At 36.5% G+C, this 19,409-nt stretch overlaps 1 protein-coding gene across 1 annotated transcript; it reads right to left on the reverse strand.

The window, feature by feature from the left end:
• Nucleotides 1–2,566: 2,566 nt before the first annotated feature.
• Nucleotides 2,567–6,018, reverse strand: LOC126974521 (zinc finger protein 91-like). Its single transcript, XM_050822034.1, has one exon. The coding sequence runs from the start codon at nucleotides 5,977–5,979 to the stop codon at nucleotides 4,054–4,056; it is 1,926 nt and encodes a 641-aa protein (XP_050677991.1). The 5' UTR covers nucleotides 5,980–6,018; the 3' UTR covers nucleotides 2,567–4,053.
• Between the last annotated feature and the right edge of the window lie 13,391 nt (nucleotides 6,019–19,409).

The following is a 19,409-nucleotide window of genomic DNA, read 5'->3' on the forward strand; positions in this document are numbered from 1 at the left end:
CAGATGCAATTTCATTAGCTGATGTATTCAAAGCGCAGCTGACTGCTGATGGCCTCAACACAGACAAACTTCTGGGTGTACGTGTTGATCATTGACAATTAAGCCAAATATATCCTTCTCCCTTCTGTTAAGTCAAAAGACGGTGAAAATTATGTCGAAATGAACGGTTCGGTAACAGCGCAACCAAAGACAAGAAACAAAAAATGTATCTTTGTCTGCTCTGTGTATTCAGGGTGGCCGAGAACTTGACGTCCAAAGCTTGAAAGCCTCATGGTGATGAGTACCCGAATCACCCTTATGTATGTTTGTATGTATGTCCCCATTTTAATTTCTTTTGATACCTTGAACATTTTCATGAATTTAGCTGGAGCAGTTATCTTGAACTTACGACTCAATTCTAAACTAATTCTGCATCGTCTAAACTATTCGTAGTTTCTTATGTGGTTATTGCAGCTCTAGTTAATAATTATCAACAATAAAATTAACTAAGTGTTCAAAAAAATTAGAAAAAAGTCCTAAACCACAATTAGTTGAACAAAGCGGATAAAAATATTATCTCCTAAATTACGCAAAATCGTAGAACATACATAGGAATGATTCGGATACTCATCACCATGAGGCTTTAAAATTTTAGCTTTGGACGTCAACTTCTTGGCCACCCTGTATATGTAAGTTTGAGGTATTGATACTTCACACACCAAAGTAATACGCTAAGAATATGATATATATATACCTTTGGGCACTTTGTGGCTCCAACGTGCCATATAGGTAGTAATTTGTTGATCCATTTTCACTTGTTGATCCGGGTATCTTTTGTTGATCCAATGCCAGCTGAAGATAACTATGTAGCTCTGTTTGGAGCCACAAGTGTCACAATGAGTAATAATAACAATTAAGGGATTTTTATACAAATCTACCTTTTTGGCGTATAAGCAGTTGTTGAACCAGCAAAATATGTATGACGCATTGACTACAACGGAGAGCAGGAAGTGGTATATGAGGCAGCGATCGACTAGAGGGGAGTGCAGCGAGCAAATTACCAGTGGAAGACGCATCGTTTACAGAAAATGCCATGAGAAAAGAACCAGAGGATGGTGACGCAATAACCATAGCGGAATGGAGCGATTGGTAAACTAAGGGAAAATATAACGACAACAGCGAAGTGCAACGAGCGAAAACTGGTTCATCACTCACTCCACTCCGCTTTAGCTGTTGCGTTGTCATGTAGGTACTGCTTTTTCACTTGCTCCACTGCGTTGTAGATATTGCTTTGTCATTCAGTTGTTCTTCACTCACAGCACTTTGCTGCAGTCGCTGCATCGACCTCCATTGGTTTACTTGTTTCTCCTCTCCACTTGCTGTTGCATTGTCATTCTCTAAACGACATGATACACTGAATAACAACGCAACAGCTACAGAAAAGTAAAGTAAATGATGAATCAGTAGACGACGACGCAGTGGTTACAGTGGAGTGCAGCAAATAGTGAAACAGCGGACGACGACGCAGCGGTTACAGTAGAGTGCAGCAAATATTGAATTAGCGGATGACGACGCAGCGGTTACAACGGAGTGCAGCAAATAGTGAATCAAAAGACGATGCAGCCGTTACAATTAATGAAGAACCAACAATTACAAAGGAGTGAAATAATGAACAGCGTACGACGACGTCGCAGTAGGGGCGACTAAATAAGCAGTCTTGTAATAAAGTGCTTGTGTTTATTTTGTTGATTTCTCATAAAATCTTTATGTTGATCGAAAGAGATTTTATTTTCGTTTTCGAAAAATAATAAAGTAATTATTATAGTGATGATGTTTAAAATTGAAAAAAGACAATGGTAACTCGCAAAGTCATTCATAATCATCTCATAAATGTAAGTAGCTGCTAGAGGAAAGGGGCTGTTCATAATATCTAATCAACCTTAAAATAGAATAGAATAGAAACTCTTTATTAACAGTTAAACGCACACCTTCAATTTACAGTATAAATCTTAAAGTAATAAAAAATTAAATTAAATTAAATGTAACAAAAATTATTAAAATATAAAATAGTAAAACTTCAGCTATTTCACTGTTATTTATCCATCATTTTCATTAAGAAATAATGAAACAGCTTATAATTTTGCACGATCGGAGTGTTGGTGCAGTGGTATTAATTATAAGAAAATTTATTTATCTATTTCAATAAGGAAACGGTTACATCGGAAAACATTGTTACTTAAAATATAACACTTAAAATAATAAACAATTGTTTTTCTTATAGTATAACACAATATTTAATTCAATGCAGTCTTATGCGTTTTTTGTTGTCTGAGTTTTAACAAAAATAAAGAAATATTTTTTTAACAGAACAAATCCCGGAATTAAATGTCCGTGCCTACATATGCCCTACGACTTAGAATAATAACGCTTAGAACGTGAGTAGGCCCAAGTGAAATGAAGCAGTTTCAATGTGGTCGTTTATGACCACAAACGTTTCCCGCCGCGTCAGTGCCATTCTATCAAACTCCAGGACAATCAGTGCACGAAATTTAATTGAAAAATAACTTACTGTGCAGTGAAAGCGTGTCAAAGCGTGTCAAAGCGTCTTATAATAAAAATTAAGATAAGATAATCACATTTTACATCTAAATACTATCACACAACTTTTAATTTAAGCTAATACGTTCGTCAAACAGCAAATATTTTGTAAATAAATCAAACGACACTAAAAAAATATGTTGCCAGCTATGAAAGTACTATAGTGAACTATAAGTGACTATCTAAGCCGAGTTCCTCCGCTGGGAAAGCTTTTTGTGTTTATTGGTAGATATTTCAAAGTCAAATATTCTTAATTCAATTAGGCTTAAACTAAGCTAACTAAACTAACTAACTAATTACTGAATTTACTATATGTTCGGAATAAGCTCGTGAGAACATTAACGGCCACTCTTTATTAACCGACTTCAAAAAAAGAGGAAGTTCTCAATATTTTGGTATGTTTTTGAAGTGAAACTTCTTTATCGACGTATGAGAGAAATCTTATAGCAAATCGTCACGATTTTCAGTTACAGTGGAAAAGGCGGAATCAGCAATGTACGGGGTCGTGGCTGGATCAACTAAGTGTGCAAAGAGGTGTTTATATATATATATATATTAATTTTCAAGTTTGATAAGCACCCAACTCTACAGTAAACATACAAGTCCCTACCCTGAAATTCAGAAATTTTCGACGAAACAGAAAATATCCTCAGCTGAGTGTTTGTGTTTTTTACCATATTCATTTCAAGAATCAGCTTTTCGCCAGTATGTACTCTTTTGTGTCTCTTCAATAGACCTGATTCATTAAAGCTCTTACCACATACTTTACAAGACTATGGCTTTTCACCAGTATGAAATCTATTATGAAATGAAATTTATTTATTGAGTCGAATACAGTATACATTATATATCTTAAATTTATTGTAGTGTCTTCTATTCGGCGAATTTAAATTAGCATGCATAATGTGTACTTAAAATTTAAAATATCCTTAACACTATAATTTTTTTTTGTCAATTAACCATTTAAACAGGAGTCCAGTAAATTGTTTCTGTGGTAAGTTTCTTATTTCTAGAGGTAGATGATTAAATAATTTTATAGGCAGAGGCCATAAACTTAAATAAATTATTACTTTGTTTTACAAATTTACATGCTTCAAATATACATATTGCGCAATGTCAAAATATTTGTCTTTTCAAATAAGTTTTTACATGAATAGATCGGGCCAACTCCACATATACAACGAATACATTTTTTTTAGCAACATATGCTTGATGTACTCCTGTGCCATTTCCCCAGATGAGAAGATCGTATCTGAGTACTGAAACGATATATCCATGGTACGCCATTAAAGATTACTTATTCGAAGCAATTCTCATGAGTCTTCCTAGGACGTACACAAATCTATAAATGTAACTTCAAATCACATGAATGATTGAAGCTCTTACCATATTCATTACTAGGAATACGTTTTTCACCAGTGTGTATTCTATTGTGTATCTCAACACACCTGATTGATTGAAGCTCTTACCATATACTTAACAAGAATATGGCCTTTCACCCGTATGTATTATATTGTGTCTCTTCAATGCACTTGAATTATTGAAGCTCTTACCACATTCATCACAAGAATATGGCTTTTCACCAGTGTGTATTCTATTGTGTCTCTTCAATGCACTTGAACTATTGAAGCTCTTACCACATTCATCACAAGTATATGGCTTTTCACCAGTGTGTATTCTATTGTGTCTCGTCAATGCACTTGATTGACTGAAGCTCTTACCACATAATTTACAAGAATATGGCTTTTCACCAGTATGTATCTTATTGTGTTTATTCAACGGACTTGATTCATTGAAGCTCTTACCACATACTTTACAAGAATATGGTTTTTCACCAGTGTGTGTTCTATTGTGTATCTTCAATGTACCTGATTGTTTGAAGCTCTTACCACATACTTTACAAGAATATGGCTTTTCACCAGTATGAATACTATTGTGTATAATCAAATTAATTGATTTATTGAAGCCTTTACCACATACTTCACAGGAATATGGCTTTACACCAGTGTGTATTTTATTATGTTTCTTCAACGCACCTGATTGCTTGAAGCTCTTACCACATACTTTACAAGAATAGGGGTTTTCACCAGTGTGTATTCTATCGTGTATCCTCAATGCACCTGATTGTTTGAAGCTCTTACCACATACTTTACAAGAATATGGCTTTTCACCAGTATGTATTCTATTGTGTGTCTTCAAATAACTTAAACGATTGAAGCTCTTACCACATACTATACAAGAGTATGGCTTTCCACTAGTATGTATTATATTGTGTATCTTCAAATCTTCTGAGTTAGTGAAACTCTTACCACATTCATTACAAGAATATGGCTTTTCACCAGTGTGTATTTTATTATGTCTCTTCAATGCACCTAATTGATTGAAGCTCTTACTACATACTTTACAAGAATATGGCTTTTCACCAGTGTGAAGTCTTTGGTGTATCTTCAAATCAGCTGATTGATTGAAGCTCTTACCACATTCATTACAATAATATGGTTTTTCACCAGTGTGTATTCTAATGTGTATCTTTAACGCACCTGATTGATTGAAGCTCATACCACATACTTTACAAGAATATGGCTTTTCACCAGTGTGTATTCTAGTGTGTGTGTTCAATACACTTAATTGCTTGAAGCTCTTACCACACACTTTACAAGAATATGGGTTTTCACCAGTGTGTATTCTATCGTGTATCTTCAACACACCTGATTGATTGAAGCTCTTACCACATACTTTACAAGAATATGGTTTTTCACCAGTGTGTAATATATTGTGTCTCTTCAATGCACTTGAACGATGGAAGCTCTTACCACATCCCTTACAAGAATATGGCTTTTCACCAGTGTGTATTCTATAGTGTATCTTCAATTCTCCTGATTTAATGAAGCTCTTACCACATGCATCACAACAATATGGCTTTTCACCTGTGTGAAGTCTTATGTGGATCTTCAAAGCAGCTAATTGATTAAAGCTATTACCACATGCATTACAAGAATATGGTTTTTCACCAGTGTGTATTCTATCGTGTATCTTCAACGCACCTGATTGTTTGAAGCTCTTACCACATACTTTACAAGAATATGGTTTTTCACCAGTGTGTATTTTAGTGTGTTTACACAATGCACCTGATTCTTTGAAACTCTTACCACATTCATTACAAGAATATGGCTTTTCACCAGTATGTATTTTATTGTGTCTCTTCAAATCACTTGAACGATTGAAGCTCTTACCACATACTTTACAAGAATATGGCTTTCCACCAGTATGTATTTTATTGTGTTTCTTCAATGCACCTAATTGATTGAAGCTCTTACCACATTCTTTACAAGAATATGGCTTTTCACAAGTATGTATTCTATTATTTTTCTTCAAATCATCAGATTGATTGTATTGTTGCATTAAGATCTTTTTTTTACTTTTATTATGCTTGATATATGCTTCACCTGTAAGATGAAATATATTATTGTTATATTTAACAAAATATTACAACATTTATTTTTGGAAAAATTTACAACTTAGCAGATTTTGATTAATTTGTGTTTGGTCTAATGGCAACCTCATTGAGTTTTCTTAGACTAGAATTGCAGATATGCTACTTCGCTTTTTCAAGAAACTTTTTTGTTAAATTATTAGGATTTTCTAATTTATGAACGTTCTTAAATTGTATTGTTATAACATGGTAGCCTTGAACTTATCCTGCATGAAAGTATAAGATACCTAAAAGCCTAAATAAAATACAGCAAAGGTTCCATGTCTTTTTGGACTAATTGGGATGGTTACAAAATAGAATCAATATTAACCTGTACTTAGGGTTTTTTTTATTAAAAACTTACTATTACAGCATAATCTTACCATTATGATTCTCCAAACTCACTAAGTTTTCCTTGAGCTGTTTACTACAGAGCTGGTTGACTGATATATCACATTCTGATTGTTCTTGAGGCATTATACCTAACTGCCAATCTGAAGTCCAACCTGTAAATATATCTAATATTTTTACCTTTTTAATTTATTTAGTTTTTTTTAGTTTGTATGTCAGCTCTTTACACCTGAAACACAGGATTACCAAGTTCAGGCACAGTGTTCCATAGCTTCCAAGCAAGATTCAGATTGTATAATTATTATTTTATTTTTGAATAAATAAATTAAAATTAGAGAAGGTTTCATCCCATTTCGCAACCCTTTCAATAGGGGACTTGATAGAAGACACAAGTTTCTTCCAGCACTGATCGACGGTTTTCCGACCTACATGGTCCGTGTATATGGCACATCCAGCACTGTCATCTGCCTAGCAAGATATTGTTTTAGGCGTTCGACATATCATTGATATGCAAAAAAAAACAGTGTAGTATTCGCACACAACTTTGCACAACTCTAGCGTTCACAAGCTTCGGGCTCCTGGGACCTGTATGTTGTGCCCATTGGAAGTAGACATAAACTATCCGGAAACCCATATGAAGCAGAAGTACCTTCTGTATACGATCAATAGCCTTTGCTATATCCAAGCTGCCAGTGGTCGAGTCGAGAGAAGAATAAAGTGCTCAGAAGATGGGTATTTTACTATTGCAGAATGGGTCAGGGTGTCATTCACCATTCCAGCGGCAGTAGGGCCGTCTGGTTGCAGTTACCAAGAGCAGCTTTCTACACGGCCCAGAACTTGCGTATTCCAGTAGGATAATTTTAAAGCTTATCGCCGATTTTAACGATATATATAGATTTCGCACGGGCTATTTGCGGCATCTTCAATTGCTGTTTGAACGGAGCCCATGAGCTGATCCCTCTCTGAATTATAACTATGCGACCAGTAGACACACCAATAGTGGCAGATATGTTCCTCGACATTTACGTGCAGCCACAGAATAGACAGGTTTGGTTGAGACACTTAGTATAGACCAGAAGGCGACAGCAGTCACCTCCTTGACAAACACACATACCCATATGTCACAAAAAAATATGCAATATTTTGGACCCGGGGTGTGATAAATATGCTGTGTCGTTCAGCCGAGATATCTGCATTTCTGTATGAAATAACAAGACCTGCTGCTCCGTCAAAGGGTGGTTTGAAGTTAGAGTGAATTATCCCCAGGTTGCATAAGTCTAAATGAAGCATGAATTGGGGCGCTAATGTAATGTTGCCGCATTACCCCCGGAAATGCGCAGTTATGTGCTCTTACCCAGATACCAAGACTCAAGCAGAGCCGGTACCCTCCAGGGTTAAAACCTTTATAAATATGACATATGGGTTCTAGTCCCCAACACTAGCCTGTGTGAAACATAACATAGTGAGGCCGCTGCTCGGGTCCTGTTTCATGAATGAGTGTGGTACAGTACTTGTGTTTAGAGACGTGGCTCTCCTTTCTGTCGTCATAGGACTGAGGCGTGATACTCTCACACCGAAATGTCTTTAGTCATCTCATAAGACACCGTTGGGCCTGGGACTCTATTACTAATACTACTCTCTACTCTATTTTCTATTAACGCCCAGAAGATTTAGAAGATATTTATTTAAATAATAAAAATTAATTATTATATTTTTTCCATACATGCACATTAAATGCATATTAAAGAATATGAACCATGCTATATCCTATAAATTCTGTGATATTGTCATTACCTGGTAACTGATGCTCTACCACATCTATCTCGTCTTTACATTCTTGTTTGACAAACTCATTGTTTTCCATATCAGATGCAGACATTAGTTTCATATGAGAGTCCACATCAGTATGTACTTTAGGCAGAGCCAATTCTGAAATTTTTTATTAATATATAATATTTTTAAGATTCTCACCACTGTATATGCATATTCAAAGACACATTTCAAATGTAATTTTGCATATCATCTATGTTTCTTCAATACTGCACAAGATCAGAAATCCCTTGTAAGTCCTGTGGTATTACAATTGAGAATGGGCAACAGTGATCACATAATGTCGGGTAAACTGTATGAGTGCTAGTTTGTCTTAGGAGATAGTTACTCTTAACCCTCATTTACACCAAGAAACAAATCAAAAACATGTTTTATACAAAACTTGTAGATCACTTGTCAAACATAATTATTTATTTTAAACATGCATTGCAGTTGTCTGATACATACTTTCATTCACACTGTGTTGCCAAATCTATTTGTCTATAAACAAGTATAGAACACATTAGCGTTCAGATATAGGTCTGAGATATGTTTGATCCAGTCTGATACATTGACAGTGTTCACACAAACATAAAACATACATGTTTTTTACAAGTATTGGTAATTTTTTTGAAATTTATGTATAATACTTACTCAAAACAAATTTTATACTCTATATGAATAGAGTATAAAATAGCTTGTTGGATAAAGTTTTATACATTTACTGGACAGACCACACTTTTTTTAGAAGAATAAAAGAATAAGATGGTAAATGGAGTGTTCAAGGAATCAAACTTTAATAGCAATATTTATCTCGGCTTACATTAGGATATTCTTCCAATACTTTTATAATAGTCTCGCAAGTATCAGTAATGCATTGACTACTTTTTGCCTTTGATATCCGATGCAAATACAAAGAAGAATATGAATCAGCAGCAGCTAGAAATCTCAAATAAACAGCTAATAAAAAAAGCGCGTACACCTTTCTTAAAAGCTATCAACGCTCCTGTGATTCCTCTGGTGTTGTAAGAGTATGTGTACGATCACTTATCACCAGGTGACCTGTACGTGAGGTTTTCGTTCTTTTCCATAAAAAAAATAATTGCTAAATATATATTAGCATCTCGATAATGTGTATTCTGCTTAGAAATGTATAGTGCAATTTTTTGAAGCAATTTCTCGAAATTACTGGTGTTATTCTAACAAAGTTTTCATTCAATATAGCATGATAGGTAAGAGACCTATTGTGGTGTCATTTCCTCAAAAATGATCCCAACCAGTACTTGTATGGTTTACTTAAGTTTGATTCATTTTGTATGATGTACAAGTATACTGCACTCATGAAGCAAAGTTCCGCAGTACCTTCACTTTCCATTGTCAGTACGAGTAGTCAATTGAGCAGAAATATTCATGAACTTCTGTACTGACATGTCTTAAACAAGTTTAGCTACAAGCCTACAATAAGTATAAATGATGAGAAATATGAGATCATATACATGTAGATAACCAGTAGTTGACAATCAATTTCTACAGACAAGTTTCATACAAGTTTTGTCTATGACAAGTTTAAATTTTTGTATTATGAAAATATTGCATACGTCTTGTTTTTGGAATTTGTATGAAACTTGTCAAATACATGTATAATATCTTGGTGTAAACAAGGGGGTTGAGAGAAAAAATGTATTATAATCAGTTATTATTGAGATACATCTTGATTTATAGCTCATATTGTGTGAGCCATTAAACACAATGTGATTTATTACCATCTCGTTCTTATTTTCTTTCTTTAACATTAATGATTTTGATTTCCAATGACTCAGAGATGGATACACTGGATAACACAAAGAAAATGGAGGGATAATCATGATACAGTCTCCGACTAGTGTGGCGATTCAATGGCAATCATAATTTAGTCATACTTATATATAAGCTTGTAAAATATTTAAAGTTAATGAAAAGTTAATATAAGTAGCCTCAACTCATATTATAATCGTATCTACCGGAAAAGTAAAAGAGGAACAGTACCTACAAAAATAAAAAAATCCATAGTAAAGGGTTTTAAGAAAATCCGTAGTAAAGAAGTATCAGGGTTTTTAAGAATGTACAAAACTTGAACAAAAAAAAATACTAATAGGACATTTCTGGATTCGAACCGGGGTCTTCTGCTTTCTGGATCACCCAATGTTCCATATTATAGTCTTATTATATATGTATAGTGTTTTCTATAAAAGGCCTGTTTATAATTTTTACAATAATTGTGTTGCCATAAGGATGTAAAACATGATTTATGATTTGTTGATCTCTTAATGGCTTGTAATATAACTAAAGTCTGTACAGAAAGAGAACAGTCATGGCATAAAATGGAACTAATATTATGACTTTTAAATGGCTCATTCTATAAAATCTTTATTAAGACGGAATATGAAAACATTATATTCTAAAAAAATATACAAGTATCAAAATGTCATAGTCTTAATATTGTGTTGTCAACATTACAAATTTGGTAATTAAATGAAGGTGCACCCTCAAATCTTATGTAGGTACTTTTTTCGCATAGACTATATCTCACTGTCTCAAAGAAGTCAGACACTTTTATGATGGATGTAATTTAAAATCTCACTTGAGAGAATCATATAAATATAATAATCATATAATAAATACAAAGAATATTATAATTATAAAAGATATTTTATCACTAATACAGATAACAGTGAGTTTACATAAAATTATATTTGATTACAATTTAACAATTTGTCTGGGTGTAGTTAATAAAGAATAAAACAAGAGATAATATTGATGAGATTCTGAAATTACCTTGTTTATCCTGTTCCGTGTCTTCCTGTTTGATATATTTGTGAATATCCATTTTGATGGGTAAGCCACACTCAAATAGTATGTGTAAATTAATATATCAATTTTTAGATTTGATGACAATCTTGGAATTAAAACTATTTGAGGGCAGAAATATTGTAATATTCCTAAAACAATACAGGTTTTTTACTTGGAATCAAAAATAAGTCAGTAAGACACACCTTATCACATTCAGGGTAACATGCAGCCCCAATTGCAGAGGTTGAGGGAAAAATGGATGACATATACTCATGTGATTACATGTAAGTACAGGAATGGCAAACCAACTGATATAAAAGCAGATTGAACTGAGAAAATGAAAACATGAGATCACTCCAAGAAATTTACACCACAACAGATGCTGTTTTTGAACACAGGAGTCTGTGATTAAAATAATAATATTATAATCATGATAGTGTTATGTAAGTGATCATCCTAATCCAGAGTAAAATGTTCAATAGTTAAGACAAAAGGCTAACAATATTGTTGACAGCTATTAAATTTCTGTAGTGATTTGTTGCCCTATCATGTAAGGTACATAAATACTGTATTTAATACTATAAAATTTAAAAAAACAAACCCGAATTAGCATTGTATATTCTATGGAATCACATTACAGTTATATGGACAGGTTTATTACTTATGTTTTATAAATAAGCTATATAATATTAGTAACACACAAAATGGTTAACACTTAGTATCCCGTAGCACGAATTATTATGTATAAAATATTGTAATTGATAGAGCTTTAGTCCACGATTATAATGCTACCACTCCTAATTACAAGGTAACGCACAGTTCCAGGGTAAAAAGCATTTTAAGGAATATAACCTTACCTCAAATTATGGCATTTTTAAGGATTGGGACATTGTTATGGGGAAAAAAGAAAGGAAAACCCCTAGAATTCGTTTTCGGCTGTTTTAACTGTTCTAGCATAACATAATTTAACCAATTTTTATAAATTCTAGTTGATAAAGCTTTGGTCAACGACTACAGTGCTGCTAATCTTAAAACAACGTAATACACAATTAAGAAAATGCGAACAAAAATTACAACCTCTAAACGGATTAAACACAGAACACGGGAACATTCCCGCAACTACGATAGAAACGGAATAAAATCTGAGCAATAAACATTATAGGAAAACTGAATAAACAACATAGGAAGACTAACCCCTCGTTGTATTTGACAAGTTTCATACAAATTTCAAAAACAAGATGTATGCAATATTTTCAAAATACAAAAATTGAAACTTGTCATAGACAAAACTTGTATGAAGCTTGTCTGATGAAATTGTTTGTCACCTACAATTAGTTGTTTACATGTATATAATGACATGTTTTATACTTGTTGTATGTAGGCTTGTAGCTGGACTTGTTTAAGACATATCAGTGCAGAAGTTAATTAATTTGACAATACAATTGACTACTGGTACAGACAATAGAAAGTGAAGGTACTGTGGAACTTTGGAATTTAAATTTGAATAAAGAATGAAGGAAATTCAAGAAAATCACGCAAGTATTGGTCGCGATCATTCTTGGAGACGACAGCAAGAAGAGGCCTATCGTTCCTAATTGAATAATTTAAGAATAGAAGACAAAAGTGGATTGAGAAATTTTGTAGGCATTTGAGAAAGTTTGAGATTTTGCTTCAAAAAGTTGCACCATACTTTGCTTAGCAGAATTCACAGTATCGAGATGCTATCACTCCAGCAGAGCAATTATTTTATTTATGGAAAAGGAGGACAAACAAGCGTACGCACGGGTCACCTGGTGATACGTGATCACCGCCACACACATTCTCTGGCAACACCAGAGGAATCACAGGAGCGTTGCCGGCCTTGAAAGAAGTCGTACGCGCTATTTTTTTGTTAGCTGTTTATTGGGATTTCTAGCTACTGGTGACTCATATTCTTCTTTGTTTTTGCATCGGATATAAAAGGCGAAATTACTCATGCTTGCGAGATGCTTATCAAAGTATCGAAAGAATATCTGAATATAAGCTGAGATAAATATTGCTAATAAAGCTTATGTCATTGACCACTCCATTTATCTTCTTCTTTTACATACATTCATATAATCACGCCTCTTTCCCGTAGGGGTAGGCAGAGACCACTTCTTTCCACTTGCTAAGATCCTTACCTATATTCTTGTTTCGCTTCGTCCACTTTTATTATTCCTTTCATACAGGGTACTCTTGACCTGGCCTTTTTTTCAAGACGTCCCTGATTTGATATCTAAACGTCCGCCTAGGTCGCCCGTTCCAACACTTTCATTCACACTGACACACCTTATACACTTTCTTCGTCAATCGTTCTTCATTCATTCTCTCGACATGTCCAAACCATCTCAGAATACCTTTCTCAATTTTTGTCATCACATCTTCTTTCAGACCACAACGTTTCCATATCTCACTATTTTTTATCCTGTCATTCAGTTTAACACCTATCATTCTTCTCAACGCTCTCATCTTAACTGCATTTATTCTGCTTTCATGTTTCATCTGCCATACACAACTTTCACTTCCGTACATGAGTGTTGGCACCAACACCCCCTCATGCACAGCCAAACTAGCCTTATTAGACACCTTCGGCCTGTTCATAAAGGAGTGCGAAGCTCCATTCACCATGTTTCTTGCATTCACTGTTCTTTCAATATCACTCTCATACTTTTTATCTCTTGTAAATTTAGAACCCAGATACTCGTACACAAACTCATTCACCTGTTAAATTTTTTCATCTCCAATCACGATATTGCAGTTTGTCACTACCTCATCTCTTTGAAGCACCATCACTTCCGTCTTCTTTACATTCATCTTCATTCCCTTTCTACCAAAACCTCCATTCATAGCAGTTACCATCTCCTGCAACTCCTCGGCCGAAGATGCAAGTAATACTTGGTCATAAGCATAGAGAAAACATTTGACGAGTAACTCATTCATTCTCAACCCACTTTCATTCTCTTTTAAATCTGTCAAGCAATTGTTCATGAACAGATTAAACAGCCACGTTGACGCTACACATTCCTATCTAATACCTTTTTCGATAGTAAACCATTCAGTGTACGCCTCGTTCATCCTTACACAAGCACTAGAACCTCTATAAAGAGATTGCAATGCTCGTATGAAGACATTGCTCACACCGTTCGCGGACAATGCTGACCACAATTCATTCCTCATCACTCTATCATAGGCCTTTTCTAGATCCACGAACGCGCAATAGACCTTCTTGTTTTTAGCCAAAAACTTTTCGGCTATGCACCGCAAGGAAAAGACCTGATCCGTACATCCCCTTCCCTTTCTAAATCCCGCTTGTGCATCCCATACTTTCTCGTCTGTTTCATTCACAACTCTTTCAATCAACATTTTCGCATACAATTTACCAACGACGAAGAGAAGTAATTTCTGCAGTCCTACCGTAACCCTTTTCTTCTTTTCCAATAAAAAAAAGCGGTCTGTCCGGTAAATATATAAAATATATAAAACTTTATCAACCAAGCATAGATAGAGTATAAAACTTGTTTTAAATAAGTACTTTACATAAACTTCAATAAAATTAACAATACTTGCTAAAAACATGTATGTATTATTTTGGTGTGAACGCTGACTATATCAAAGATGTCTCAGATCTATATGTGAATGCAAATGTGTTTTATACTTGTATAAAACCTATTGGCAACACAGTATGATGAATGTTTCTGACAATTGCAATACAGTAAACAAATAATTACCTATGTTTTGACAAGTATTCTACAAGTTTTGTATAAAACAAGTTTTTGACTTGTTTCTTGGTGTAAACGAGGGGTAAGAAAAATAATTATTGTTTTTTTTACTGGCTCTAGGTTCTAGCCTTTTTAGTTCAAAAATTATTTTAATCGATGAAGCCGTCCAGTCTATAACACACTATTTTTACGCATCATTTTACTGTTTTTCATTTTTAATTGACAGCTATAAGCAAGTTTTATGCCTCCCAGCGCTCATCAACAGTTTTATTTACGTGATTTGTCCGTTTTAGGTTAGAATTTAGAATTGTCTTAAAAACGGTGCATTACCTTGTAATAATAGTGGTATCATTGTAATCGTGGACTAAAGCTCTATCAACTACATAATTTTTTCCTCCTATTTCGTGCTACGGGATACTAAGTCCAACCAGACAAAATTAAATTCAAGGAATGAATAGAAATTTAGTACCTTTTTATTGAGTATGTATGTGAAATTACATGTACAAAAACCCAACTTTACGTGTTTATAGATCTTCAAACTTTATTCCTTAATCCACGCACTTAACCTTAATCGTGATTATTAATAGACTCACATCTATCTGACCTATCTGCATTTAATAATATTAATAATATATCTAATTATATCAAACTTTGAAGTACCTGAAAAGTGTTTAAACTTTATGCGGAGTTCAATTATCGTTTTATTTATTAATTATTTAGAGCTTTGGTTACAAGACCATCAGCTCAAAGCAAAATACGTTAAAAGAAGAAAATTTTAATAATTTTTTCAATATACTCAGAAAAACAATTATACAAAACAGTAAATCATCTTTGGACAAAAAAATTATTAGAAGTACTCTGGTACTGTGTGGGTATAGGTTAGAAAGACCTCCGAATAACAGTGTTCTGTTACAAGTGACAGCACATAGACCAAGTATAGTAACTAGACTAATTGATAGCTTCCATCTCACTCACACGAGACAAAGAAAAACGTATGCAAGTCTTATATAAATAAATGAGTTTTGAAAAGAAAAATGAAAAGAGATTTGCCTCACCATCCGTGCCGGTTTTTTCAAGGTCAGCACATCCGGTGCGCTAAACAAACTTGACAGCGCTGCACAGAAAACTTGTGAAACGAGTGAAATATCGTGTAAAATAATCGAAAGAAATATGGTGCGATGTTGTGTTTTACAATGTAAAAGTGATGGTGAAAGAACACTAAAAAATACTTTTTTCAATAAAAAAAATAACTTATGTTGGTTCCGTTGTATGATAAACAAAAATGGCGGTCACCAGCTTAAACCAAATAAATACAAATATATTTTTTCTTCAAAAGCGTTGCGCTTTGTTTTAGGGTTATTAGAGTCAAGGGCAATTACTTAATACACCCAATAAAAAATTTTTAATGGTGTTTTTATCTCGGAATATTATAGTAGATATTGGCAGTTTTTTGACGACTGTCGTGTCTCCAAGTGGACACGGTAGCATAGGACCGTCAAAAAGTTATAAAAATGCGCTAAGTACACTACCTCGTAGGTGGCGTGGAAACGTGTGCATATTATGACGATAACAACTTTTTGAATCGTTATATCTCAGAAACGGTGGCTCGTAAGAAAAAAAGTATTAATACATTTTTTATAGATAATTTTATGATCTACAATTTTTGTCCGAGGTACTTTGATGATAAAACTTACCGTTTTGCTGAAAATCGCGAAAAACTCATTTTTTTGACCTTTGACTTTGAATATTTTTTTTCCATACATGGGAAAGATAGGGAACTTTTTAACATTGTTAATAATTATGTTTTGAACAATTTCACTGATTTTCAGCTTGTTGGGACTTTATGTAACTTCGAATGTCTAAATTGACCGGATTACAGGTTAGAGCTATGAAATAAGAATGCAATCAATGAATAATTGCCCTGTGCTTCCCCGGGGCGTAAAAAGAATAGGGTAGTCCCAGGCCCTAGGGTGTCGTAAGAGGCGATTACGGGCTTGTTGAAAGTGGGAGAGTCACGCTACCGTCTTTTGACGTCAGCACAATCGGGCCAGGCTCGTCCGGGTTACTTACCACACTCGCACAGAATACCAGCGTGAAGTAGCGACCTAGTGCCGCTATGTTTCGCATAGGTTAGTGTCAAGGACCGGAGGCCATTTCCCCCCCCCCCCCTCCCCTTCCCCCCAACAAAATATGAGAGCGGTATCAAAAGAGAAACTACCCCAGGAGGGTGCCGGCTCCTGTAGAGCCGGAAAATCCCTCCCCGAGCATTCGCGCTCGGGCTTCTCCTCGTATTCTGGGGAGGGCACAGTACCGCGCATGACCAAGGACAAACGAGGCAGTTTCCTTACGGAGACGCAGATATCTCGACCTAGCGATTTGTCATATTTATAGTACCCGGGTACAAAATTGAGCACAATTTTATGCCTCATACCGGGGTATGTGTGTACGTTAGGGAGGATATCTGCTGTCACCGTCTCGGCAATTTTGAGGGTAGGAACCTGTCTACTCTCTGGCTCCGCGTAGATTTATTGGACCGCGTCCGCATCTGTGCGTGCGTCTACAGGTCCCATAGTGGTAACGCAGAAACCGATCACCTCATGGGCTGCGTTCAAACGGCAATTGACGACGTGCTTGCACAGATCCCCTCCGCAGAAATCGTAGTCTTGGGTGATTTCAACGGGCACAATGCCGAATGGCTTGGATCACGTACCACAGACTACGCAGGGCGATCTGTGCATAATTTTGCGTTGGCGTATGGTCTTTCCCAATTGGTTGAGTCGCCACCGCGGCTCCCGAATGTGGATAGCCACATGCCGTCCTTATTAGATCTTCTGCTGACTACACATCCCGATAGTTACAAGGTCTCTGTCGACGCCCCTCTCGGAACGTCCGACCATTGCCTGGTCAGGAGTGTAGTGCCCATCCAACGCCAACGTCGCAAACCACCTGTAAAACCACGTCGTCAAAAACGGCGGGCAGCTTTCCAGTTTCCCGACCGGAACATGCAAGTTCTGGTCGTTGTCGAAAGCTGCTCTCGGTAACTTCAACCAGCCGTCCATGCCGCCGTTGACTTGACATGAGGAATGACACCCTGGCCCATACGGCAAAAGAGAAAGCCGATCTCCTGTGCGCTCTTTTCGCCTCCAACTCGACTCTTGACGACAACGGAAAAACACCGCCGACCATCCCGCGGTGTCAGAGCTCTATGCTTGAAGTTCAGACAGAAAACTATTAGGCGAGCTGTGTTTTCGTTGGACGTCAGGAAGTCCAGCGGGCCGGATGGTATTTCTCCTATCGTGCTTAGAAGAGCGTGTGCCCCTGAGTTGACGCCGGTGCTAACGAGTTTATTCCGGCACTCTTATTCCAAAGGCGTAGTCCCTGACTCATGGAAGTCAGCCCTTGTCCATCCGATCCAAAAAAAGGAGACAGTTCGGATCCGGCAAACTACAGGCCTATTGCTATAACCTCCCTGCTCTCCAAAATCATGGAGAGCATAATTAGCCGCCAACTTTTATTATACCTAGAGGGTCACCAGTTGATCAACGACCGACAATACGGCTTTCGCCATGGTCGGTCGGCAGGTGATCTTCTGGTATACCTAACACATAACAGTTAGCCTGGATATAGCGAAGGCCTTTGATCGTGTATGGCACAAGGCACTCCTCTCTAAACGTCCATCATTTGGGCTTCCCGAGAGCTTATGCAAGTGGACCTCCAGCTTCCTCACTGGGCGCAACATTCAAGTCATTGTCGACGGTTTTTACTCGAATCCCAAGCCCGTGAACGCTGGAGTGCCCCAAGGCTGTGTGCTATCTCCCACGCTATTTCTTCTGCATATCAATGATATGTTGGACACCTCCAACATACATTGCTATGCAGACGACAGCACTGGTGATGCCGTATACACGGGCCATGCAGGTCTCTCTCGGGAAAACGTTGACCAGTGCCGGGGGAAACTTGTGTCTTTTCAATTTAACCCCCAGAAGACTCAAGTTTGCGGGTTTACCACTAAAAAAGCCCCATTTGTCGTATCACCGCTCTTAGATAACACTTCCCTTAAAGCCTCGCCTAGTATCGGAATACTGGGTCTCGAAATCTCGAGCGATTGCCAATTCCATGGCCATCTGGAGGGCAAAGCCAAATTGGTTCGAAGAAGCTGGGCGTCATCAATAGAGCACGGCAATACTTCAAGCCGGCCCATATTCTAGCGCGCTACAAAGCGCAGGTCCGGCCACACATGGAGTATTGCTGTCATCTCTGGTCTGGCGCACTCCAGTATCAGCTCGATCCATTTGACCGCGTGCAACGAGAGTAGCTCGAATTGTCGGGGACCCAGTGCTCTGTGAACGGCTGGATCACTTGGCGTTGCGTAGAGACGTCGCTTCATTGTGTGTCTTTTACCGCATTTATCACGGGGAGTGTTCCGAAGATTCCTGCCGCCGATTTCCACCTTCGCACGACACGCCCTAAATTAGGATATCATCCCCACCATCTGGATGTGTGGTCCTCCACAGTGCGGTTTTCAAGGAGCTTTCTTCCACGTACTACAAAGCTGTGGAATGAGCTTCCTTGTACGGTGTTTCCGGGACGATACGTCATGGGTACCTTCAAAAAAAGCGCGTACACCTTCC

This window comes from Leptidea sinapis, chromosome 2 (assembly GCF_905404315.1).
Source record: "Leptidea sinapis chromosome 2, ilLepSina1.1, whole genome shotgun sequence".
Lineage (NCBI taxonomy): Eukaryota > Metazoa > Arthropoda > Insecta > Lepidoptera > Pieridae > Leptidea > Leptidea sinapis.